This window comes from Carcharhinus amblyrhynchos, chromosome X (assembly GCF_965287045.1).
Source record: "Carcharhinus amblyrhynchos chromosome X, sCarAmb.v2.hapA, whole genome shotgun sequence".
NCBI classification, from domain to species: Eukaryota; Metazoa; Chordata; class Chondrichthyes; order Carcharhiniformes; family Carcharhinidae; genus Carcharhinus; species Carcharhinus amblyrhynchos.
The window spans coordinates 12175543-12201611 of NC_137359.1; the positions used below are offsets into that span (position 1 = coordinate 12175543).

General features: G+C 47.5%; 1 protein-coding gene across 10 annotated transcripts in view; it reads left to right on the top strand.

Annotated features, from left to right (window-relative positions):
- Positions 1-26069, top strand: part of LOC145361876 (tensin-2-like) — a 314264-nt gene that overhangs the window by 281508 nt on the left and 6687 nt on the right. For 8 of the 10 annotated variants that reach the window (XM_080217864.1, XM_080217867.1, XM_080217869.1 and 5 more), the window contains 9 exons: positions 8241-9034; positions 9668-9754; positions 12135-12266; positions 15574-15666; positions 17396-17473; positions 20184-20261; positions 21950-22118; positions 23572-23640; positions 25203-25232. In XM_080217864.1, the coding sequence (XP_080073990.1) occupies positions 8241-9034; positions 9668-9754; positions 12135-12266; positions 15574-15666; positions 17396-17473; positions 20184-20261; positions 21950-22118; positions 23572-23640; positions 25203-25232 (1530 nt within the window). The remainder of the gene's footprint in view (positions 1-8240; positions 9035-9667; positions 9755-12134; positions 12267-15573; positions 15667-17395; positions 17474-20183; positions 20262-21949; positions 22119-23571; positions 23641-25202; positions 25233-26069) is intronic. The other 2 variants (XM_080217865.1, XM_080217866.1) reach the window with 2 other exon arrangements.

Below are 26069 nucleotides of genomic sequence, written 5' to 3' on the forward strand. Positions count from 1 at the left end.
ATCTCACTCCCACCCTCTCTCTCTCCCACCCTCTCTCGCTCTCCCACCCCATCCTACTGCTCTCCCACCCCTCTCTCTCACCCACCCTCTCTCTCTCCCACCCTCTCTCTCTCCCACCTTATCTCTCTCCCACACTCTCTCTCTCTCTCTCCCACACTCTCTCTCCACACCTCTCTCTCTCTCTTCCACTCTCTCTCTCTCTCCCACACTCTCTCTCTCTCCCACACTCTCTCTCTCTCCACACTCTCTCTCTCTCCCACACTCTCTCTCTCTCCCACACACTCTCTCTCTCTTCCACACTCTCTCTCTCCCACACTCTCTCTCTCCCTCTCCCACTCTCTCTCTCCCACGCTCTCAGTCTCTCCCACACTCTCAGCGTCTCCCACCCTCTCTCCCACAGTCTCTCTCTCTCCCTCTCCCACTCTCTCTCCCTCTCCCACTCTCTCTCTCTCCCACTCTCTCTCTCTCCCACCCTCTCTCTCCCCACACTCTCTCTCTCTCCCCTACACTCTCTCTCCCACACTCTCTCTCTCCCACACTCTCACTGTCTCTCCCACACTGTCAGTCTCTCTCCCACACACTCTCTCATTCTGTCTCCCATACTCTCCCTCTCTCTCTCCCCCACCACACACACAATCTCTCTCACACTCTTCCACACACACTCTCTCTTCCACTCTCTCTTTCTCTCTCCCACACACACTCTCTCTCCCACCACACACTTCTCTCCCACCACACACACTCTGTCTTCCACACACAGTCTCTCTCTCCCACACTGTCTCTCTCTCTCCCACTGTCTTTCTCTCTCCCATACTCTCTCTCTCCCTCCCACATACACACACTCTCTCTCACTCCCACCACAGACACACTGTCTCTCTCCCACACTCCTCTCTCTTTCCCACTCTCTCTCTCCCCCACACTCTCTCACATACGCACGCTCACATACACATTCTAACAGACACACTCTCTCACATACACACACTCTCACACACACACTCTCACACATACTCTCTCACTCTCTCACACACTCTTTTTCACACAGTCTCTCACACACTCTCACATACACATTCTAACAGACACACTCTCTCACATACACACACACTCTCTCACACACACTCTCACATACACATTCTCACAGATACACTCACATACACACACTCTCACACCCTCACATACATATTCTCACAGACACACTCTCTCACATACACACACGCACACATACTCTCTCACATGCTCTCTCTCACACACACACTCTCTCACACACACACTCTCTCACATACACACTCTCACACACTGTCTCACACATACTCTCTCACACGCTCTCTTTCACACGCTCTCTCACACTCTCACACATGCTCTCGCTCGCGCGCTCTCGCTCACACACACACACACTCTCTCTCACACACTCACTCACACACACACTCTCTCATACACGCTCTCTCACACACACGCTCTGTCACATACACACACTCACTCACACAAACTCTCTCTCTCTCACACACACATACTCACATACACACTCCCTCTCACACACACACTCTGTCTCTCACACACACAGTCTCTCTCACACACACTCTCTCACACACTCTTACACGCACACACACTCTCACATATACTCACACTCTCACATACACTCACTCTCACATACACTCACATATACACACCGCGCGCGCACACACTCTCTGTCACACACACATTCTCTCTCTCACACGCACTCACTCACTCGGGCGCGCGCTCTCTCTCTTGCTTTCGCGCACGCGCTCTCTCTCGCTTTCGCACGCGCTCTCTCTCGCTTTCGCACGCGCTCTCTCTTGCTTTCGCACGCGCTCTCTCTCGCTTTCGCACATGCTCTCTCTCTTGCTTCCGCGCGCACACTCTCGCTTTCACGGGCACGCTCTCTCTCGCTTTCGCGCGCGGTGTCTCTCTCTCGCTTTTGTGCACGCTGTCTCTTTCGCGCGCGCTCTCACTTTCGCGTGCGCGCGCTCTCGCTTTCACTTGTGCGCTCTCGCTTTCGCGCGCTCGCTCTCTCTTGCTTTCGCTTTCTTGCTCTCGCTTCCTCGCTTTTGCGCGCTCACTTTCGCGCGCATGCTGTGTCTCGCTTTCGCGGGCGCGCTCTCCCGCTTTCGCATGCGCGCTGTCTCTCGCTTTCGCGCGCTGCCTCTCTTGCTTTCGCGCACGCATTGTCTCTCTCGCTTTTGCGCGCGCTCTCTCTCGCTTTCGCTTTCTTGCTCTATCTTCCTTGCTTTTGCGCATGCGCTCTCTCTCTTGCTTTCGCGCGCGTGCTCTCTCTCTTGCTTTCACACGTGCGCTGTCTCTCGCTTTTGCGCACGTGCTGTCTCTCTCGCTTTTGCGCACGTGCTGTCTCTCTCGATTTCACGTGCGCACTCTCTCACTGGTTTTCGCACACGAAGGTGAGAGAGTGTGTGTGAGAGTGTATGTGCGAATGTGTATGTGAGAGAGTGTACTCTCTCTCTCCGCTCGGGCGCGCAAAAGCGAGAGAGAGAGAGCGCTCGCGTGAAAGCAAGAGACAGAGAGCACACTCTCTCACATACACATTCTCACAGACACACACACACACATACACACACTCTCTCACACGCTCTTTCATACACACGCTCTCTCACATACACACACACACACACAAACTCTTTCTCTCACACACACACACAAACTCTCTCTCTCACACACACACACACCCTCCCGCACACACACACTCCCTCTCGCGCACACACACACACTCCCTCACACTCACACACACACACACACTCTGTCTCTCACACACACTCTCACACGCACACACACTCTCACATACACTCACATATACACACCGCGCACGCACACACACTCTCTCTCATACACACTCACTCACTCGGGCGTGCGCTCTCTCTCTTGCCTTCACGTGCATGCTCTCTCTCTCTTGCTTTCGCGTGCGTGCTCTCTCTCTTGCTTTCGCGTGCGTGCTCTCTCTCTTGCTTTCGCGTGCGTGCACTCTCTCTTGCTTTCGCGTGCGCGCTCTCTCTCGTTTTCGCGCACACGCGCTTGCTCTCTCACTTTCGCTTTCTCACTCTCACTTCCTCGCTTTTGCGCTTTCGTGCGCGCGCTCTCTCTCTTGCTTTCACGCACGCGCTCTCTCTCTTGCTTTTGCGCGCGCGCTCTCTCTTGCTGTCGCACGCACGCTCTCTCTCTTGCTTTTGCGCACACTCTCTCGCTTTCGCGCACGCGCTGTCTGTCTCACTTCCGTGCGCGCGCGCTGTCTCTCGCTTCCGTGCGCGCGCGCTGTCTCTCGCTTCCGTGCGCGCGCGCTGTCTCTCGCTTCCATGCGCGCGCGCTGTCTCTCGCTTTCGTGCGCGCACGCGCTGTCTCTCTCGCTTTCGTGTGCGCGCGCTGTCTCTCTCGCTTTCGCGCGCACTGTCTCTTTTGCTTTCGTGTGCGCTCTCGCTGGCTTTCGTGCACGCGCTCTCTCTCCGCTCGCGCGGGCTCTCTCTCTCTCCGCTCGCGCACGCTCTCTCTCTCTCCGCTCGCGCGCGCTCTCTCTCTCCGCTCGCGCGCGCTCTCTCTCTCCGCTCGCGCGCGCTCTCTCTCTCCGCTCGCGCGCGCTCTCTCTCTCCGCTCGCGCGCGCTCTCTCTCTTCGCTCGCGCGCGCTCTCTCTCTCCGCTCGCGCGCGCTCTCTCTCTCCGCTCGCGCGCGCTCTCTCTCTCCGCTCGCGCGCGCTCTCTCTCTCTCCGCTCGCGCGCTCTCTCTCTCTCCGCTCGCGCGCGCTCTCTCTCTCCGCTCGCGCGCGCTCTCTCTCGCCGCTCGCGCGCGCTCTCTCTCGCCGCTCGCGCGCGCTCTCTCTCGCCGCTTGCGCGCGCTCTCTCTCTCCGCTCGCGCGCGCTCTCTCTCTCCGCTCGCACGCGCTCTCTCTCTCCGCTCGCGCGCGCTCTCTCTCTCCGCTCACACGCGCTCTCTCGCTGTCTCTCTGCTCGCGCACGCTCTCTCGCTGTCTCTCCGCTCGCGCATGTGCTCTCTCTCTCCGCTCGTGCGCACTCTCTCTCCGCTCGTGCGCGCTCTCTCTCTCTCTCCGCTCGCGCATGCTCTCTCGCTCTCTCTGCTCGCGTGCGCTCTCTCTGCTCACGCTCTCTCGCTCTCTCTCCACTCGCGCGCGCTCTCTCGCTCTCTCTTCGCTCGCGCGCACTCTCTCTCCGCTCACGTGCGTGCTCTCGCTCTCTCTCCGCTCGCGCATGCTCTCTCCGCTCGCGCGCGCTCTCTTGGTATCTCTCCGCTCACGCGCACGCTCTCGCTCTCTCTCCGCTTGCGCACGCTCTCTCTCCGCTTGCGCGCGCTCTCTCACTCTCTCCGCTCACGCGCGCTCTCTTGGTCTCTCTCCACTCGCGCGCGCGCTCTCGCTCTCTCTCCACTTGCGCATGCTCTCTCGCTCTCTCCGCTCGCGCGCGCTCTCTTGGTCTCTCTCCGCGTGCGCACTCTCGCTCTCTATCCGCTCGCACGCGCTTTCTCGCTCTCTCTCCACTTGCGCTCTCTCTCTCTCTCCGCTCGCGCTCTCTCTCTCCCTCTCTCCGCGTGCGCTCTCTCTCCCTCTCTCTCTGCGCGTGCTCTCTTGCACACATGTACTCACACTCTCACATCTCTCTCTCATACACACACACACGCACACGCACACATAGAAAATAGAATGTGATTGGTGAAATAAATTTCACAGTACAGTGTGTATATCTATAGAGGGGAAGAAATTGAGGCCCCACTAATTCTCTTGCAGAATGGTTCTGGACTGGATCTCCGGGGCCTGATAGCATTTGTCCTAGGCTGCTTCGGGAGATGAGAGATGAAATTGCTGGGCCTCTGACGCAAATCTTTGTCTCTTCTTTGGACACAGGTGAGGTCCCAGAGGACTGGAGGATAGCGAACGTGGTACCGTTGTTTAAAAAGGGTAGGAGGGATAACCCGGGTAATTATAGGCCAGTGAGTTTGACGTCAGTGATAGGGAAGTTGTTGGAAAGGATTCTTAGAGAGAGGATGTATAAGCATTTAGAGTGTGGCAATTTGATTAGTGATGGGCAGCATGGATTTGTTAAGGGGAGGTCGTGCCTTACGAATCTGGTAGAATTTTTTGAGGAGGTGACAAAAACGGTCAACGAAGGACGAGCCGTGGATGTTGTCTACATGGATTTCAGTAAGGCATTTGACAAAGTCCCTCATGGTAGGTTGGTGGAAAAGGTTAAGGCTCATGGGATACAAGGACAGGTATCTAGATGGATTGAGAACTGGCTTGGTAATAGGAGACAGAGAGTAGTAGTGGAAGGGTCCTTTTCTAGCTGGAGGTCTGTAACTAGTGGTGTGCCGCAGGGACCTTTGTTACTTGTAATATACATAAATGAGTTGGAAAAGGGAGTAAGTGGTGTGATCAGCAAGTTTGCAGATGATACGAAGATGGCTGGACTTGCTGATAGTGAGGAGCAGTGTCAGGCAATACAGCAGGATATAGATAGGCTGGTATATTGGGCAGAGAAATGGCATCTGGATTTTAATCCAGATAAATGCGAGGTGATGCATTTTGGAAGAAAGAATGTAGGGGGGAGTTACACGATAAATGGTAGGCCTATTAAGAGTATAGAAACGCAGAGGGACCTGGGGGTGCAAGTACACAAGTCCTTGAAGGCGGCAGTACAGATGGAGAAGGTGACGAAGAAGGCCTATGGTATGCTTGCCTTTATAGGGAGGGGTATAGAGTATAAAAGCTGGCGTCTAATGTTGCAGTTGTATAGAACGTTGGTTCGCCCGCATTTGGAGTACTGCGTCCAGTTCAGGTCACCTTACTACAGGAAGGATGTGGAGACCCTGGAGAGAGTGCAGAGGAGGTTTACCAGGATGTTGCCTGGTATGGAAGGACTGAGTTATGAGGAGAAATTGGGCAAATTGGGGCTGTTCTCCTTAGAAAGGCGGAGAATGAGGGGAGATCTAATAGAGGTGTATAAGATTATGAAGGGTATAGATAGAGTGAACAGTGGTAAGCTTTTTCCTAGGTTGGATACAATAATTACGAGGGGCCACGGGCTTAGGGTGAGGGGGCGAGGTATAATTTGGATGTTAGAGGGAGGTTTTTCACACAGAGGGTGTTGGGGGCCTGGAATGCACTGCCAAGTAGGGTGGTGGATGCAGGCACGCTGGGGTTGTTTAAGGCTTACTTAGACAGGCACATGAGCGGACTAGAGATGGAGGGATACAGGAGACTTTTCTAAATAAAGATCAAGAGCTTTGGGACGTCCCTGGGAATCAATTGATTCCTATGGACCTTCCAACATATTTCATGGTTCACTTGCTTTATTTCTGCGCTTCTGGGGATTCCGTAAATGTCTAAGTTGTGCATGTTTATTGATGTCTTTTCTTTTACTTCACAGGTGATTTGGTCTGCCTTGTTATCCAACAAGGGGCATACACGCGGTGGGTCACGCAAGGGCTGCTCTTGGATGTTGCTTCGAGAGTTGCCTAGTGCTTCACATCGTTAGTGTGTGCTTAAACTGGACCATCTGACAGGCAACATGACAGCTCAGTGACTATCAGTGTTTGCTGTGCAGATACATGGATTTGGGCCGGTGTCTGCGGGAGTTTGCACATTCTCCCCGTGATTGCGTGGGTTTTCTCCGGGTGCTCCGGTTTCCTCCAACACCCCAAAAAACGTGCTCTTAGGCTGATTGGTGTAACAAATTGTCCCTAAATTAGTCTCCCCTCAATCTTCCCCAATAGGTGTAGACAAAGGTCATGGGTAGAGGAGGGCATTCATAATGTTAAAATGGCGGCGCGGGCTCGTTGGGCCGAAGGGCCTGTTTCCCGTGCTGTGTGTTATTCTTTGTCCTTTGTTCTTCGGATCATGGCCAAGGTAACACCGACAGAGAGCCAGAGCAAACTATTTAACACCTCCTGTGACAAGGACAGTCCTGAATGAAATCTTGGGACAGATGGAGTGGATTGGATGTCGTACTGAGGGAATGCTGCACTGTTGGAGGTGCAATCTTTCAGATGAGAACCAAGGCTCCTGTCTACTTGGGTAAATGTTAAAGATCCCTTGGGGTGAGCTAAAAGAGCAGAGGAGGGTTACCCCCATTGCCCTGGTGAATATTTATCCCTCAGACAGCATCACTAACAGGTTATGTGGTCGTTATCAGATTGCTTGTAGGAGCTTTCTGCATGCAAATTGGTTGCCACACTTCCAATGTTCCAAGAGTGACTACACTTCAAACATACCTGATTGGCTGTAAAGCTCTTTTCTGATAATAGGTCCTTTGGAAATGCAAGTCTTTCTTTACTTTGGACTTGGAGAAAGTCTTTGGCAAGAAGGGGATTAAGGGGTAACATTGATGGCTGACATTCTCAGAAAGAAGGTGGCATTTAGTGGAGTTCAGGCTGGCATTGGGCCCAGGCACCCAACGAGGATGGAGAGTTTTTTTGAAATGTATATTGACTGCAGGCTCATCCAGGATGTGGTGATCTCGTTGTACCACCCCAGAGTCAAAGGTTTATGTTTCAGAGTCCTACCCTCATCCTGCTTCAGCAGCATGAGTCTGTTTACCCAGATATTTATGTGGGCTTTGCCTTCAAAATCATTATCATTTGGGTGTGGTAACATAGTAATCCAGAAGCCCTGGATAAAGATTCAGAGACAGGAGTTCAAATCTTACCACAGCAGCTGGAGAATTTAAATATGGAATATTAAGACCATGGTTGGCAGTTTCTGGCCATTCCCACTGGTGGGATCTTCCGGTCCCACTGATGATGACACGCTACTGTGGGTTCCCCAGTGGCAAAAGGTGCAAACAACGGGAAAGCCCATTGACAGTGGCGGGACTGGAAGATCCTGTCATCTGCTACCGTAAAACACACTGTGGTGATTGGGGAGGGGGTGGGCAGTAAATCCCACCACATGAAAACCATTGTTGATTGTTGGAAAAACCCATCTGGTTCACTAACGTCCTTTAGGGAAGGAAATCTGCCATCCTTACCTGGTCTGGCCTTCATGTGACTCCAGAGCCACAGCAATGTGGTTGACCTTAAATGCCCTTTGCATGGCCCAGCAAGTCACTCAGTTTTCAAAAAGTTTCCCTACCACTACCTTCTCAAGGGCAATTAGGGATGAACAATAGATGTCAACGACACCCAAGTCCCATGAATGAACAAAAAGAGATGTTGGAATGAGTGGCAACAGAGATGGAAAATGGGTTTTATGATTCTTTTATATGTATAAAACCATCAGCAGGACGGGAGCAGCAGAAGGTGGAGAGACATCACCACTCCAGCCATCGATGGTCCCTGATCCACAGTGGACCACCCCACCTGGAACAGAAGCGAACCTTCAGCCCCCTGTCTCTCCTGTGTCAGGAAAGAGTGGCTCCTTTGTTGGTTGTCATAGAAACGAGAGCCCAAGAAGCCCAGCAGACCAGTCACTGAGCAGCCAGCAAGTGAATGGCATGGAGACCAGCACTGTGCCCGTGAATACGCACCAGGCACCGAGCATTGACACTCAGCTGAATCCGAACAGGAGGATAGATGGCTCCAATGGACATTCCTTGACCTGCAGCCCAGTATTTAGAGGCTATGGAGGAGACAGCTTCTCAGATCACTGTGTCACCAACACACCTGAGACTTCAACCTTTGTCAGATGTCCACCACACAGTGCCTTCAGTGCCCCTTGTTTTATTAACCCCTCAATGCAGCATCCATTGCTGCTCCCAGATATGGTCACTCCACAGTCCTGCCAAGGAAGTCCGGATTCCCAAGCCCCTCCGACTCCGGCCTTCCCTGTTTCCACACCCTATTATGCTCCCTTCTCTCCTTCTGAAGTGTTCACCTACCAGTCGGGAAGCCCAGGGGGCCTCCAGCAACCCCCATTGCCAGAGAAACGGCGCCTGTCTGCCAGCCAGGGATTGGCCAACGGACGATCATTCTCTCCCACGCTGCGTGGTGTTCCTGCTCCTGGGGAAAGTCCTACGCATCACGTGACCTTCTCACCCACCACTTTGGATTTCTCAGTGCCGCCGACCTTAGCAGGTAAGCAGTCACATTGTGTGCAGCATTGACACTTTGTTCCCACAAAGAGGTTATCTGGGTAATACCCCTTGGGCCAGGAATGATGATAGGTCAGGGGTCATGAATTTTGACTAATGCTGGTTGGGAAGCTGAAAATTGACCCCCAAGCATACTGGGCAATCACCTGGCTGTTGTGGGCTCTACTAAAGGACCTAGGCCAGATACAGATGCCCTGCAGCCAGCCCCCTCCCTGTATGGTGGGGAGATGTTTGTAAAAGATTCTAACATGGCTCTCTCAATACACAGAGAGAAAGGCTGCAAGGACAGCTGATGTTTTCTACCAGCAAGGAGGAACCAGCATACTATCCCCTCCACCTCAGCTACAGAGTCATCCTGTTAGACTTCCCAGCTGATTCAGCAAGCTCACCAAAAACATGCAAATCATGGGATTCCTCTGAACTTGCGACCTCTGACTTGGTCAGAGGGAATGAGTGTACTTTGGAATGCTTGCCAGGTTACAATTCCCTTGCGGATTTTCAAGTTCTTTCTTCGGGTTCTCCCTTTTCCCCCTTCCTGAGAGGACAAGCCTCTTGAAGCACAAACAAAATTCACCGCAGGCAAACTTAACCTGACCATTTGCTTTGATCTCTGCAGGGGAACATCAGGAAAACCACATCAGTGCCAAGTTTGTACAGGACACCTCAAAGTTTTGGTATAAACCGAACATCTCCAGAGACCAAGGTGAACTGTCATGTCTGAATAAAGACTATTGTTTATGGTGCAGAGTTGACAGTGACTCAGATCCACATTAACTGTATTCCCAGATCATTAAGAAGTCTCACAACATCAGGTTAAAGTCCAACAGGTTTATTTGGTAGCACAAGCCACTAGCTTTCAGAGCACTGCTCCTTCATGAGGTGAGAGGCAGTGTTTCATCCTAATGAAGAGGCAGTGCTCAGAAAGCTCGTGGCTTGTGCTGTCAAATAAACCTGTTGGACTTTAACCTGGTGTTGTGAGACTTCTTACTATGCTTATCCTAGTCCAATGCCAGCATTTCCACATCATGTTTCCCAGTTCATGTCAGACAGAATTCCTGGCTCAAGGATAAATCTCCAGATTCACTGGTTCAAGAAAAAGAACTCATAGGCGTGTTGGGGATGTGTAGATGAACACAGAAATATCTCATCGAAAATCCTAGTCTGTGCTATTGCTAGTTTATATGGTATTGCTGCTGGACTAGTAAACCAGGGGCCCAGGGTTCAAATACTACCATGGCAAATTCAAAAGAAAAATGATGACCATTGTTGTAGAAGTCCTTTAGGGAAGGAAATCTGCCATCCTTACCTGGTCTGGCTTACATGTGACTCCAGATCCACACAACAATGCTGCTGAGTCTTCAAATGCCCTCTGAAATGGCCTAGAAAGGGCAATTAGGGATGGGCAATAAATGCTATCCTATCCAGTGATGCCCACATCCCATGAATTTAAAATAACAGTTTAGAGTCAGCAGTTTAGAGCAATGTTAAATTGTATCCCATGTGAGGTATATTTACCAGTATCTAGAGCTTGTAGGTAAGGACATTTTCAAAACACTTTAAAATTACCAACGTGCCCAATTTCCCTCAATGCTGTGTAAAGTTTATTCCGGGATAATGCCACTTGCATTTTTGCTATGAGGCTCTTCCTTCAAGTTCCAAAATGATTGGATAATTGGGATAAAGATCGGACTCATTTCATCTTCCCATAAAATAGCCACGATAAGGCCCGTTGCAGTGCCCCAAGAGATGCCTGAAAGAGGTGCAAATCCTCTGACAGTGCAAAATGTTACTTTTTTAAACCGAAAAGTTATTAAAAAGTATTGCTGTGTAGCCAGGAGGAGCGGGGGCCTTGTACAAAGGACTAGTCCCACCTCCTCCCTCCCAGACACCCCTCCACCATGCTTACCTCAGGGCCACCATTGGTGAGACAAGCAGCCTGACATACTTAACCTGGGCAGGCTGCCTTAGGAAAGGAGGCCAAATAATTTAATGTAGACCTGCAGCCCAATCTTGGGCCTCCTGGGTCAGGTCCTTCTTCTGGGGAGAACTTTTGGGGTTTTCCGTTTAAGTGCCCACAAGCAGCAACCTAATCAGCTTGGCAATTTCAAATCGTTTCTTTGTCAGACTTGATGTACATAAACTTCAGCAATAACTTCCTGTTGTTGTGATATTGGGGTCCTTGTTTCAAAAATAGCCATGGAAACAGACCATTTAGTGTGTGTCCACGGGAGAAGGGAATTAAGCCATTCTGGATACAGTGCCATAGACAACAACAGAAAGTTATATCATTATCACCAGAGGAAATGGTTGCAGGGGCTGTTGGAGAGGAGGCATGATCTGTAGAAGGCTCCCTGATTGGCAATTCATCTCAAAGCTATAACATCCAGCCTTTCTGTATCACAACCTTCCTTACTCCTCTCTGGTTTGTCATTGTAGCTATAGATAGCGCTTTGTTAAAAGGGTGGTGGGGGTGGTGGAAATCCCACCCAGAATGTCTATAAGGAGAGATTATGCAAACCAACGTTAGATTCCCAGGGACTTAGAAGGTTAAGGGACTACCTAACTTATGCTTTCAAGATATTAAGGGAAAAGCAGGGTAGATGGAGAGAAGTGACTTTCCCTGGCTAAGGAGGCAAATGAGAGTCAGACCTTTCAGGAATGAAATTAGGAAACATTTCTACACAACAAAAGTTCAGAACGCTCTTCTGCAAATGGCCATTGGTACTGGGTCAATTGTTAATTCTAGTTCTGAGATAGAGATTTTTGTTATCCTAAGGTATTAAGGGATATGGGACAAAAATGGATATGTTCAGACAGGTCACATCAGCAATAATCTCATTGAATGTTGAAACAGGCTCAAGGGGCTGAAAGGCCTCCTTCTGTTCCTACGTTCCTACAAGTCTTGAGAGAGCAGGTTGTGGTAGGAGGTATTAGGGTGGGGGGGTGAGTGGGGGCAAGGAAAAGCTTTATGACGTTCTCCATTTTTCTGGTCAGGTTAGCCCACTCTCTGGTTGGCCTAGTACAACCCATGATGGCAACACAGAATTCTAAAATCCTCATGATCTAATCTCTCCCACTCACAGCGATTGCTCTTCTGAAAGACCGCGAGCCAGGCTCCTTCCTGATTCGAGACAGTAATTCATTCCAGGGGGCATATGGCCTTGCCCTTAAGGTGGTGACGCCTCCAGCAAACCTCAGCTCACACAGCAGTAAAGGTATGTTTTAGCATTACCCTGTGTTTGATATTTTAAGTATGTTTAGACAGCAGCTACCATCCTGACTTGAAGCCATTCCACTGCCAGCCTCCATATCAAAGTTGCCCCTCCTGTGAGGCTGCTCCCCTCCCCTACCTGGGCAGTCCTCCCATTGTCTCCTGTACAAGGCTCGAATCCAGTGCTGTATTTGCACTGCAGCATAAGCATACTGTTTTGTTTCAGTGCTGTTTGACAGGGTGACACGAGAACTACAAGGGTGGTGGAAGTGGAGGTGATGAATGATTTCAAAAGGAAATTGGTTGGGCATGTGAGGGAAATAAACTTGCAATAAGGGTTGGGGGGGATGGGACTCTGTCTAGATTCTCTACAGAGATCTGGCATGGACGAAAAAGGCAAATGGCTCCCTTCTGTGCTGTAATGACTCTCTCACTTTAACTGCTGATTGGGCACCTCAACTCATTAACATGTAAATGAGACCAATAGAATCGAGGTGCATCAGGACACGGACCCAACAGTGGGACTTCAGTGCCAGGCCAGACTGGTGGGTGTGAGGACCCTATTGGAAATAATAACATAGTAACATAAGAAATAGGAGCAGGAGTAGGCCATCTAGCCCTTCGAGCCTGCCCCGCCATTCAATAAGATCATGGCTGATCTTAAGTGGATCAGTTCCACTTTCCCGCTTTCTCCCCATAACCTTTAATTCCCCTGTCTATCAAAAACCTATCTACCCGTGACTTAAATATATTCAACAAGGTAGCCTCCACCATTTAAATGGGCAGAGAATTCCAGAGATTCACCACCCTTTGAGTGAAGAAGTTCCTCCTCAACTCCGATCTAAACTGCCCCCCCCACCTTATTTTGAGGCTGTACCCTCTAGTTCTGCTTTCCTTTCTAAGCAGGAAGAATCTCTCTACCTGTACCCTATCTAGCCCCTTCATCATCTTGTAAGTCTCTATAAGATCCCCCTCAGCCTTCTAAACTCCAATGAGTACAGACCCAGTCTATTCAATCTCTCTTCATAAGCTAACCCCCTCATCTCCGGTATCAGCCTGGTGAACCTTCTCTGTACTCCCTCCAAGGCCAATATATCCTTTCGCAAATAAGGGGACCAAAACTGCACACAGTACTCCAGCTGTGGCCTCACCAGTGCCCTGTACAGTTGCAGCAAGACCTCCCTGCTTTTATATTCCATCCCCCTCACTATAAAGGCCAGCATTCCATTCACCTTCTCGATCACCTGCTGCACCTGCAGACTGGGTTTTTGCGACTCATGCACAAGGACCCCCAGGTCCCTCTGCACTGTAGCATGCTGCAGCTTTTCACCCTTTAAATAATAATCCCTCCTACTATTATTTCTACCAAAGTGGATAACCTCACATTTGCTAACATTATACTCCATCTGCCAGGTCCTCGCCCACTCACCCAGCCTATCCAGATCTCTCTGCAGACTTTCCACACCCTCCACGCAATTTGCTTTTCCACTCATCTTCGTGTCATCAGCAAATTTTGTTACCCTACACTCAGCCCCCTCCTCCAGATCGTCTATGTAAATGGTAAACAGTTGAGGCCCCAGCACCGATCCCTGCGGCACTCCAGTAGTCACCAACTGCCAACCAGAAAAGCACCCATTGATTCCAACTCTCAACTTCCTGTTAGATAACCAATCCTCAATCCACGCTAACACCTTACCCCCAACTCCGTGCACCCTAACTTTCTGCAGCAACCTTTTGTGAGGCAACTTATTGAACGCCTTCTGGAAATCTAAAAACACCACATCCACTGGTTCCCCTCTGTCTACTGCACTAGTCACATCCTCATAGAAATCCAATAAATTCGTTAAACACAACTTCCCCTTCACAAATCCATGCTGCGTCTGCTTGATCAAACCGTTCTTTTATAGATGTCTTGCTATTTCTTCTGTGATGACGGATTCTAGCATTTTCCCAACTACAGACGTTAAGCTAACCGGCCTATAATTCCCTGCCTTTTGTCTGCTACCTTTTTTAAACAGCGGCGTAACGTTAGCTGTTTTCCAATCCTCCGGCACTTCCCCAGAGTCCAGCGAATTTTGATAAATAATTACTAAGGCATCTGCTGTCACCTCTGCCATTTCTTTCAGAACCCTGGGACGCATTCCATCTGGTCCTGGGGACTTGTCTACCTTCAGTCCCGTTAGTCTATCAAGCACTACCTCTCTAGTGACAGTAATTGTATTAACATCCTCATCTCCTACCATCTTCTATCTTTAATATTCGGTAAGCTATTTGTGTCCTCCTCCGTGAAGACCGACTCAAAAAACTTATTTAAAGCGCCAGCCATTTCCTCGTTACCCACCGCTAAATCCCCCCTCTCAGCCTCCAAGGGTCCAACATTCACTCTAGCCAGCCTCTTCTTCTTTATATATTTGTAAAAACTTTTACTATCATTTTTTATATTTAGAGCTAGTTTAGCTTCATACTCTATCTTTTCTTTCTTTATTGCTTTCTTAGTCATTCTTTGTTGTTTTTTAAATCTTTCCCAATCTTCTAATTGCCTACTGTTTTTAGCCACTCTGAACGCATCGGCTTTTAATTTAATACTCTCTATTTCCTTCGATAACCACGGCTGGTTATCTCTTCTCTTACAATCGTTCTTTATCACTGGAATATATTTCTGCTGAGTACCGAAAAAGATCTCCTTAAAAATCCTCCTCAGCCATCCTGCCAACCAATCTGCGCCCCCTATCTGCATTGGTCAATGCTGCCCTCATCTTATCGTACTCCCCTCTGTTCAAACAGAGGACACTGGTTTGGGACCCTCCTTTCTCATCCTCCATCTGCATCAGAAATTCAACCATACTATGATCACTCATCCCAAGAGGATCCCTCACAAGAAGATCCCTAATTCTACCTGCCTCCTTACACAGTACCAGATCTAAGATAACTCACTTCCTCATAGGTTCTGTTACATACTGTTCAAGGAATGTGGGGGAAGACTCGACCTGACTGCTGGGTGCCTGACTTGGTTGTAATTTGGCAGTAATTGGCTCTAAGGAAGGGGGTGAATCACCCTGCTGGTCTGGGGCTGGGATTGGGAACCACTTACGGGGCAGAAGGGATCATTGCTTTGTCCAATTGCACACTCCTCCCCAGGTTTTCCACTGTTGGTAACTGGAATACAAAAGGCAGCTCATTTTGGGCAACTAGGACTGTATGGGGGAGGGGGTATCTAGATAAGGGTGGAGTTAGATGGGCTGAGTGGTTTCCTTTGTACAGATCTTTCTGTGACACACTGGCGATCCTGATTCTCCAAATTGTCCTTGCAGGCGATCCCAACGAACTGCTGGTCAGACATTTCCTCATCGAGACAGGCTCGAAAGGTGTGAAGATTAAAGGCTGCCAGAATGAGCCTCACTTTGGTAGGTTACTTTCTTCTCGCTAAAATGCTGGATACAGCCAGTAAATGGCCTATTCCTCAGATAGTGCTGAATCCATTCACTGATCACCAGGCGCTGCGCTGTCTGTCCAACTCCATCACTCTGTCTCATTAAAATAATACTCAAAAAATGGAGCAGAGTCACACAGAGAGGAAAGGTCCCACATTTGAGCAGCCAGGGTTCAAGCCCTCTCCAGATCTCTGTGCACTGTCAGTTCTCACCCTTTCCACATCCCTAATTTTAATTGCTGTACCATTGCCAGTCACATCTTCAGTTGTTGAATCAGTTACTAATGACACTTGAGAAAGAATCTGTTATGGATATTCTTCTCTTATGGGGAACTAGAACTTGGGGGCACAGTTTAAATTAAGGAGTCTCCAATCTAAGACAGAGATAGGATAGAGGTGGAGAGACTCTTCCCGCTCAGAAAGGATAGTAGGACTAGGGGGCATAGCCTCAAGATAAAGGGGGGGCGGTTTAGAACAGAGTTGAGGAGGAACTTCTTCACTCAAAGGGTGGTGAATCTCTGGAATTCTCTGCCCGTTGAAGTGGTGGAGGCTGCCTCGCTAAATATTTTTAAGACGCGGGTTGATGGGTTTTTGATGAGAGAGGGGATTAAGGGTTATGGGGAGAGGGCGGGAATGTGGAACTGAGCCACGACAGATCAGCCATGATCTTATTGAATGGCGGGGCAGGCTCGAAGGGCTAGTTGGCCTACTCCTGCTCCTATTTCTTATGTTCTTATAAGGAGAAATATCCTATCTGAGGGCCGTGAGTCTGTGGACCTCTCTTCCCCAGAGTGGTGGAGGCAAGGTTATTGAATAGTTTTAAGGCAGAGCTAGATAGACTCTTGACCATTATGGAAGCCAAAGGTTATTGGGATAGGCAGAATGTGAAGTTAAGACCACAGTCAGTTGGCCATGAGCCTATTGAACAGTGAAGCAGGCTCAAGGGGCCAAGTGGCCTACTCCTTCTAATTCATATGTTTTTGTATATATTGCGGCACAGTGGTTAGCACTGCCGCATCTCAGGGACCTGGGTTCGATTCCAGCCTTGGGTCACTATCTATGTGGAGTTTGTACATTCTCCTCGTGTCTGCATGAGTTTCCTCTGGGTGCTCTGGTTTCCTACCACACTCCAAGGATGTGCGGGTTAGGTTGATTGGCCATGCTAAAATTGTGCCTTAGTATCAGGGGGACTAGCTAGGGTAAATATGTGGGGTTACGGGAATAGGGACTGGGTGGGATTGTGGTTGGTGCAGACTTGATGGCCTCCTGCTTTGTAGGGATTCTGTGATATTGTAGTACAATCTCTAAACCAACACAGAAACAAACCATTAAACCCATAAGTTCATTGTTAAGCTCCACACCTCATCCACCCTCTCTTCATCTCACCACATCCTTCTATTCCTTCTCTCTCGTGTTTATCCAACACATCGACATTATTCACCTCAGCCACTTCCAATGGGAATGAGTCCCACATTCTTGCCACTCTCTGGGGTAAAGAGGTTTCTCCCGAATTGAATTTGTCAGTGGCTGTTTGAAAATTTACATCCCTAGTTCTGGTCATGGGGATGTGTTTGTGATGAACTGAGATGCTATATAACTGCAAGGTTTTCTATTTTTTAAAAAACAGTGAGCCTTCAGATATGTTTGCAGAATGATTGTTGGTTTTAAGAACTAACTAACCTTTGTGTTTATGTCGGATGCAGGAAGCCTGTCAGCCCTGGTTTATCAGCACTCCATTACACCCATCTCCCTGCCTTACAAGCTGAAAATTCCAGACAAAGGTAACACTTCCCTCAAACCGAACACATGATTGGCTTCTAGTTAAGGAATGGGAGGATGCAGGGGATGGGGGAGGGTACAGGACATTTAGAGAATACTTGTCAGGGACACAGGTTAATGGTCACACAGAGCACTCTGACCTCTCATGAGGTAGAGAGTAGAAAATCATTCCTTTGTCAGTGGGAGAACATTGCTCTCATTGGTGTCTCTCCTGCTGTCACCTCCAGGAACGGTGAGCAAAGCTCAGCCAGCACAAAATTGGCTGACGTTTGACACTGTTGGGCACCTTAATTGTTGAGTTAGATCCCCAGTTGCTGTGGGGAATGATGGGGTGGGAGGAGCTGTCTTTGAAGGTTGGAGCAGAATTGGAAGAGCTTTTCAATTGGAATCTGGAATGTTCAATGCAACCTCAAAGATCCTGAAGTGAGGAGAATTGCTCCCCTGGGAGGGGAGATTGTCCTGTGAGGTGAGATTGAGTAAATTGGGTCTATATTCTCTGGAGTTTAGAAGAATGAGAGGTAATCTCATTGAAACATATAAAATTATTAGGGTAGACACTGAGAGATTGTTTCCCCCGGCTGGGGAGTCTAGATCACTGGGGCACAGTCTCAGGATAAGGGATGGGTCATTTAGGACAGGTGAGGAGAAATGTCTTCACTCAAAGGGCTGTGAATCTGAAATCCCAGAGAACTGTGGATGCTCAGTCACTGAGTATATTCAAAACTGTGATTGGTAGATTTTTGGACACTACCAAAATCGAGGGATATGGAGAGCGAGCAAGATAGTGGTCTTGAGATAGAATATCAGCCATGATCTTTTTGATTGGAAGAGTCAAATGGCCTATTCCTATTCCTTATTAGCTCTATGAGCATAAAGACATCTTTGCTAGCCTGGATGAACATCGAGAAAGGAAAAATTTAGAAAAGAAATTCAGAACAGGCTTTCCATGTTGTGCATTTTTCAGGATTCGGTCCCAATTCCGATGGAATCATGGGCTGGGAATGGTATATTGGAATATTTAATGCTTGTGGTTAGGATTGCGGTTTGCTTTCTAATGTGTTTATCTGGCTTTGGTCTGTGAATTCTTGTAATGCTTTTAGTTTTAATGAAGTAATTGCACTATAAACCGGCAGAACTAAATTATAAATAATCTGTGATCAGTTATTCCTTAAAATATTTGTCATTTGAACATTTAATGTGTTTAATCTTGAACTCTGAGGATTTTTCTGCTGTTGGCACAGGGACTGAATTTGTGTTGATTAGTGGTGCACTGGCTCCCTCTGCTGAATGGTGCTTGCCATGGTGTGTGGCCTGGGTTTAGTTTTCTCTTTTCTCCCTTCCTGAGGATATTGTCACTGGGATATTGTTCCAGCACTCGCACTGAGTGGAGCGGAACAAAGATTTTATTGGTTATCCTTATTAATCCCTTCTTTCCTCACAGCCCCCTCATGCAAACATCTCCTGGCATTTTTGCCCATGGATCCATCCTTCAGCTGTCAAGCTAAACAGTGACAAGTTGTGCAACAGTGGGAGGTATCATAGCTGGGGCTGATCCTATCATCTGCATGCCTTCTTGATATTGGGACTGTCAATTGAGCCTGGGAGCTTCCAGGTCTGAATGGTGTAGCTCATGCCTGGTTACCTCATCTGGAGTATTGTATTCAGGTCTGGGTGGCATACTTAAGGAAGAATGTGAAAGCATGGGAGAGAGAGAGAGAGTACAGAGGAGATCACAAGAATGATTCCAGGGATAAAGAACTGTAGCTATGAGGATAGATTGGAACTGTTTTCCTTAGAGAAAAGAAGATTGAGAGGAAACTTGATGGAGGTATTCAAAATCCTGAGGGGGATGGACAGTGAAATAGTGAGCAAGTTTAAAACTGGGAGCATAGATTCAAAATCATTGGCAAAAGGAATAAAAGTGGCGTGAGGAAAATGTATTTCACACAGAGGGTGGTTGAAGTTTGGAACAAACTTCCTGAGAGGGTGGTGTAGGCAAGTTTGATTGAGGTATTCAGAAGGGAATTGGATTGCTATCTGAAAAGAGGGAACGTGCAAAGGTTTCAGGGATAAGTCGGAGGGTTGGACTAGGTACAGTGTTCCTTCAGAGAGCCATTGTAAACTCAATGGACTGAATGGCCTCATTCTACACTGTAAATATCCTGCTACTGGAGTCTTGCCACCTCATGGGGATGGTAACAATGGGAACATTACTGGACCCATAATCCAGAGGCCTGGCTGAATTTTTAGAGACAGAAGTTCAAATCCCATCACGGCAGGGGTAAATTTAAGTTTAATTAATAAATCTGGATTAATTAATGATGATGAAAATGCTGCATTGTTGTGAAAACTGAAACTGGCTCACTAATGTCCCTTTAGGGAAGGAAATCTGCCATCCTTACCTGGTCTGGCCTACATGTGACTCCAGAGCCACAGCAATGTGGTTGACTCTCAACTGCCCGCTGAAATGGCCTAGTAAACTGCTCAGAAAGTAGCACTGTTGGTGTACCTACACCATGTGGACTGCAACGGTTCAAGAAGGCAGCTCATCACTACCTTCTCAAGGGCAATAAATGCTGAAATACTCACATCCCAAGAACAAATTGCTAAAACATATTAAGTGTTTGATATCCACGCAAACCCTGGGAAATTCCATAGAATTGTTATTTCTTTTGTGAGTGACAGGAATCTACCATGTTGTTCCTCTTCCAGACCCAATGGATGAAACCCAGGAGAGTGTTGTCCCTGGCAACACCAGTACTGCTGCAGAGTTGCTTAAACAGGGAGCAGGTGAGGACTACAGCCTTCGTGTCATGAGGTAGCACTAAATCACTGCTGTGCTGCTTTTTTTCAAAAAATGTACTTTATTCATAACATTTGTGAAAATACATTGCATAACAATTGAAATTTGGATCACTGTACATGGAGTTTTAATTTTCAATATTTGTCTTGAGAGGGCCTGAGGTGGTGGCCTTTCCCCATTGGGCCTCAAGCTGTGTGATGTGTGTTGGTTGGCATCAATCAGTTTTTGCATTGGAAGACCAATAGATTTCGGTCAGACCGAAGAGTGTCTGCCAGGCCAATTGGGAACAGTGGGTCCAGTTTTAACTCCTGCAAAACCCGTTCACTAAGGCCCAGTTAAAATTCAGTCAAATTTACACAGGCCCTAACCATTTCCTGGATTGGAAGTCCTTGAAACCAAGATGCTCATATGCACACGAGCATCTGCATGGTCTCCCCAGTGTACCATACCTCAGGACATCCTTTGCCAGTTGATTCCAGGATTGCAGGATTGACCTGAGAATCTCCAAAAATCTCCAGGTGAATTAAACTGCTGTAAGAATAATCGTGGGGGCATTTTTAAAAAAAAGTTTTTGTTACAGTAAATATTACTTTTTAAGTTGTATTGCCTTTCATTGAGGGCAGTGAAGGGGCTGTGGGGATAGGGCCTGGGGTGGGATTGTTGTTAGTGCAAACTTGTTGGGCCGAATAGCCTCCTTCTGTACTGCAGGGATTCTATGATTTCCGTGAATTCAGGCATCATACTTCAAATCTTTTTTGCATTTTTTGTGAACTTCTTCACTCAAAGGGTGGTGAATCTCTGGAATTCTCTGCCCGTTGAAGTGGTGGAGGCTGCCTCGCTAAATATTTTTAAGACGCGGGTTGATGGGTTTTTGATAAGCGAGGGGATTAAGGGTTATGGGGAGAAAGCGGGAATGTGGAACTGAGCCACGACAGATCAGCCATGATCTTATTGAATGGTGGGCCAGGCTCGAAGGGCTAGATAGCCTACTCCTGCTCCTATTTCTTATGTTCTTATGTTCTTTTCCTCAGTGACTCTATATTGATTCTTTAATATGGAGACCAGCTTGCAGTAGCCCAGGTGTGATCAAACCAAGCTTCTGTGCAAGTTTCAATGAACATATCTGATTCTTAATGCAAGTTATTCAGAAATGAACTCCAATGCTTTGTTTTTTTTTTCAAAAAGAAAACGGCCTTAGTAACTTGCAGAACCACTTTAAGTGGTTTGGGTTGTACAGAACTTAGTATTGCAGAAATGAGAGACATGCTGTCAAATTTTTTCATCTGAGGCTCTTCAGGATTACCCCAGGGTAATCTCAGGTAGACCGGGCACTTTTCAGGACCGAAAGTGGGGTTCTGGAAGGGGGAAGGCATTTCAGAAATCTGAGCAACAGGTAAAACTAGTGTTTTGCACTGTTGCTATACAGTAGCAACATAAGTGGTATTTTCCACTAACAAGATGCTGCCGTCAAGCCAAAAAGGCATTTTGCCTATCACACAAATGTGTAATGTGATATAGGAAATTCAGTGCCAATGTAGTGCTAGGTATTGTAGGCCGTATGCCCATCAGCTGCTCCTGTTACTCTTATGAATGCTCAGATTTGTTTAATTCTAGACTTTGGCCCATGCTATGTATGACACTGCTGGATGATCCAATCTTTCTTCCTGGTTTTCAGCTTGCAACGTGATGTATATCAACTCAGTGGAGACGGAATCCCTGACCGGCCCTCAAGCAGTCGCCAAAGCAACCATGCAGACATTTGCCATGAAGCCTCGGCCCACTGCCACTGTGGTACACTTCAAAGTTTCAGTCCAGGGCATCACCTTAACTGACAGCCAACGAAAGTAAGCCCATATTACTGCAAACTGTACCAACTACAACTCTTATTTATATAGTGCCTTTAACTCTGGCACTTCACTGGAGCATTATGTCCCAAAATAATTCACTGAGACGCATAGCCAGATATTAGGTCAGATGACCAAACGTTTGGTCAAAGAGGTTAATTTTAAGGAGTGTTTTAAAGGAGGAAAGAAAAGGTGGAGGGGTTCAGGGAGAGAATGCCAATGTTTGGGACCCAGGCAGCTGGGCAGCACAGTAGCACAGTGGTTAGCACTGCTGCTTCCCAGCTCCAGGGTCCTGGGTTCGATTCCTGGCTCGGGTCACTGTCTGTGTGGAGTTTGCACATTCTCCTCGGTCTGTGTGGGTTTCCTCCGGGTGCTCCGGTTTCCTCCCACAGTCCAAAGATGTGTGGGTTAGGTTGATTGGCTATGCTAAGAAATTACCCCTTAGTGTCCAGGGATGCGTAGGTTAGAGGGATTAGTGGGTATAATATGTAGGGATATGGGGATAGGGCCTGGGTGGGATTGTGTTCGGCGCAGACTTGATGGGCTGAAGGGCCTCTTTTGCACTGTAGGGTTCTATGATTCTATGACGACACAGCCGCCAATGGTGAAGTGATTAAAATTGGAGATGCTTAAGAGGCTAGAATTGGAGAAATGCAGAAATCTCAAAGGGTTGATGGCACTGGAGGATTCCAGAGATAAAGGGAGAGACACCAGAGGGAGTCTAAAACTAGAGGGCATAGGTTTAAGGTGAGAGGGGAGAGATACAAAAGTGTCCAGAGGGGCAATTTTTTCACACAGAGGGTGGTGAGTGTATGGAACAAGCTGCCAAAGGCAGTAGTAGAGGCGGATACAATTTTATCTTTTAAAAAGCATTTAGACAGTTACATGGGTAAGATGGGTATAGAGGGATATGAGCCAAATGAGGTCAATTGGGATTAGCTTAGGGGTTTAAAAAAAAAGAGGACGGCATGGACAAGTTGGGCCGAAGGGTCTATTTCCATGCTGTAAACCTTTGTGACTCCCTGAGATCTCGGAGGGTTGAGGGGACTGAAGGAGGGGCTAACTAGCCTCTAGCTTAATGTTCCTAACATCAACCAGTCTCCAGGTGTCGACCAGTAGAGACTCAAAACCAGATCTTGTGGGATTCACAAAACCCCTGGAATTTTGGAGATATCTGTTGAGTTGACCGAAATCTGTTAGTTTACAAGGTGAAATTGATTGAAAAATTAATCAAGAATAACTTTTGAATCCAGGAAATTGTGCTTAAAATTTTATTAGGAGAGTGACAAACCTTAGCCACCTTGCTGCAATTGGCAGGCCAGTTCTGTTGGTGTTGTCAATTTGCTCTATATGTCACAAAAACTGGGTTTCACAAAACAGTTTCAAAAGAAATTTGGCAAATGGTAAAATCTTTTCCATTTCCATACATGTCTGTTCCTTTTGTGTCTAACAGGATTTTTTTCCGACGTCATTACCCAGTCAACACAGTTACATTCTGCAATCTAGATCCACAAGATCGAAGGTATGTTCACCCCTGGTTAGGGTAAAGTGAGCTGTTACCACACCGATCCTGATACTGTTACTGTCTTAGAGACTGCATGTGGCTAAAATTCCCAGGATTTGTCCTCTGATGTTGCACCATTATCGATCAGACATTCATTTAAAACTTTGTGCTCAGGGGTGAGGGGCAGTAGTACTGGAGAATGATACCCATTGTCCTATTAAGCACTTCCAAGTCATATATCACCCAGACAGATGCAGAGGAAAGCTCCCGTGTTCTGTATCACCCTCAAAACATTTGTAACATTGTGACATTTTCAACTGCTTCCCACACTGACCACCCACTGGTCTCTCGGAGTGCAAATACAGATTTGTTCCAAATTAGGAGCAGCCTATGCTGTGGGCCCAAAGCTCACTGGAAGTGCCCAACATCAATTCACATTAGGCCAAAGGAGATTGTTTTTCCAAAGATATACTTTATTAATCAAATTTGTAAAAGTATATTACCATTCAAATTTTGCAGTACATAAAGTGCAGTACGTATCAATTTCTTTCAATGCAGTATGTGTCCCTCTGAGCTGCTTCACTACGCTTACAATTACAGGTTATATTTACCATGTACATTTAATTTTCATGTCAAACATCATCTGGTACATACAGCCTGAGAGGTTTCACATGGTTTCTAGTCATTTTGATACAGCGAAAGGGCCTTAAGACAGTGGCCTTTCCCATTGAGCTTTTGCAGTGGCTCCCCTAAGCTTTATTGCATCCTTCAGCATGTGGTCTTGGACCTTGGAATATACCAGCAATACTCGGTCATCAACAGCTCTTTGCACTGGAAGACAACACTTTTTGGGCAGACAAAGAATGTATCTCACAGAGTTGATGATCCTGCAGCAGCAGCAAAGCTTATCTTGCTGTGTACTTCTGGAAACAGCCAGTAGAGCGTGGAGTCCTGTGTTACCGAGCTGCTCAGGCTGAACCTTGACATGGCCACCTTCCTGGCCTGCGAAGCAAAGGCACATTTCAGGAGGTGGATGACACCATTGAACCTGAGGAGGTAGCATCCCATCAGTCTAAGGCTTAGAGATGTGTCTTCGTGCCCTGTTTCAAGGCTGATGGTAAGGCCTACTTGATAACCTTTCATGTTAATGAGCAGTTTGTTAAAGAGACCAGTTTTGAAAAGAAAATGAGCATATATGAAGAGAATTTGTTGGTAAGCTTATTTCCTACAACACTACCCCTGCATATGGGATTCATCCAGGAATGAACATAATGTGCTCCATCACCAGGCAGACAGTCACCTATTTCACATTCGCAGTTAGACCTCAGTGCAGAGGGGACTGAAACATCACCCTGAATCTCACCACAAGATAAAAATATTTCTCCGCTAGATGTTGCACCTTCTAACATCTGATGAAAATCTTGTTACATTTAAAAAAAAACAATTTATGCAGTAATATTGACAATCTCTTTTTTAACGTAAAATTAGAAAAAGTAAGCTTTCCATCTCTAAATCCTTCAGTGCTGCATCTACTTTTGATCTTCCTCACACTCTCCCACACTAAGCCTCATCTTTTTCAGGTGGACCAACACAGATGGAACAACATCAAAGTAAGTGGTTCTGGAGGTCCGGAGAGATCGAGTCAGCCACTGGGTGTGGGGAGGTGAGGGTGATGTGTTGGGGCTGACAGCTGTGAATCCATGCATTGAAAGATCCTGATATGGGCCACGTCTTAGTCCTGGGAGGAGGGGGAAATGTAATACAGAAACTGGCCAATTTCCTGTGGCAATGGAGCAGTATCAATTAACCCGAGTCATTTCACTGCATAACTAACAATCAGCATCAAAACATTAAGGCCATGCACAGATATTCAACTGGGATCTGTTCACATCTTGGTCTTTATAACTTGCAAAACTATTTTTGATGCTGGTAAGTTTGCAAAGTGTGAAGTTGCCCTGTATTGCCCTGCAGAGTAAGATTTGATCTGTGTCGTGCCCTTGATATCTTGATGTATCATCTCCAGTTCTGAATTCCTACACAGTACGTAGGAACACATCCCTTAGCAGCAGAGTGAAAAAGCTTTCACAAAACTGGCTGGGATTTTCAAAGGGTTACAGGATTGACACCAGCTGGAATTTAAAAATCATTGTCCAGAATCATCACCTCTGGAGCAGTTCCGAATTTTGAAAGGGCCAGCAGTGGCAGGCAGGAAACGCACTCATCAGTAATTAATGTCCCTTTAAGCTCCTTAAGGAGCTGGTTAAAGGGGAAATTGTTTCCCAGCAAACCTGAAAAGCCCTGTGTATGTTCATATACTATTGCCAGGTTTGCAAATAAATCTCTGCTGTTGTCTTGGAAACAAATCTGTGGAGCCAGTGTGAGCGCTGGTCTTAACCTTGTCATGTGCTAGGCTGCTGTCTGCTTTGTCCCACCTCCATGGCCTTGCC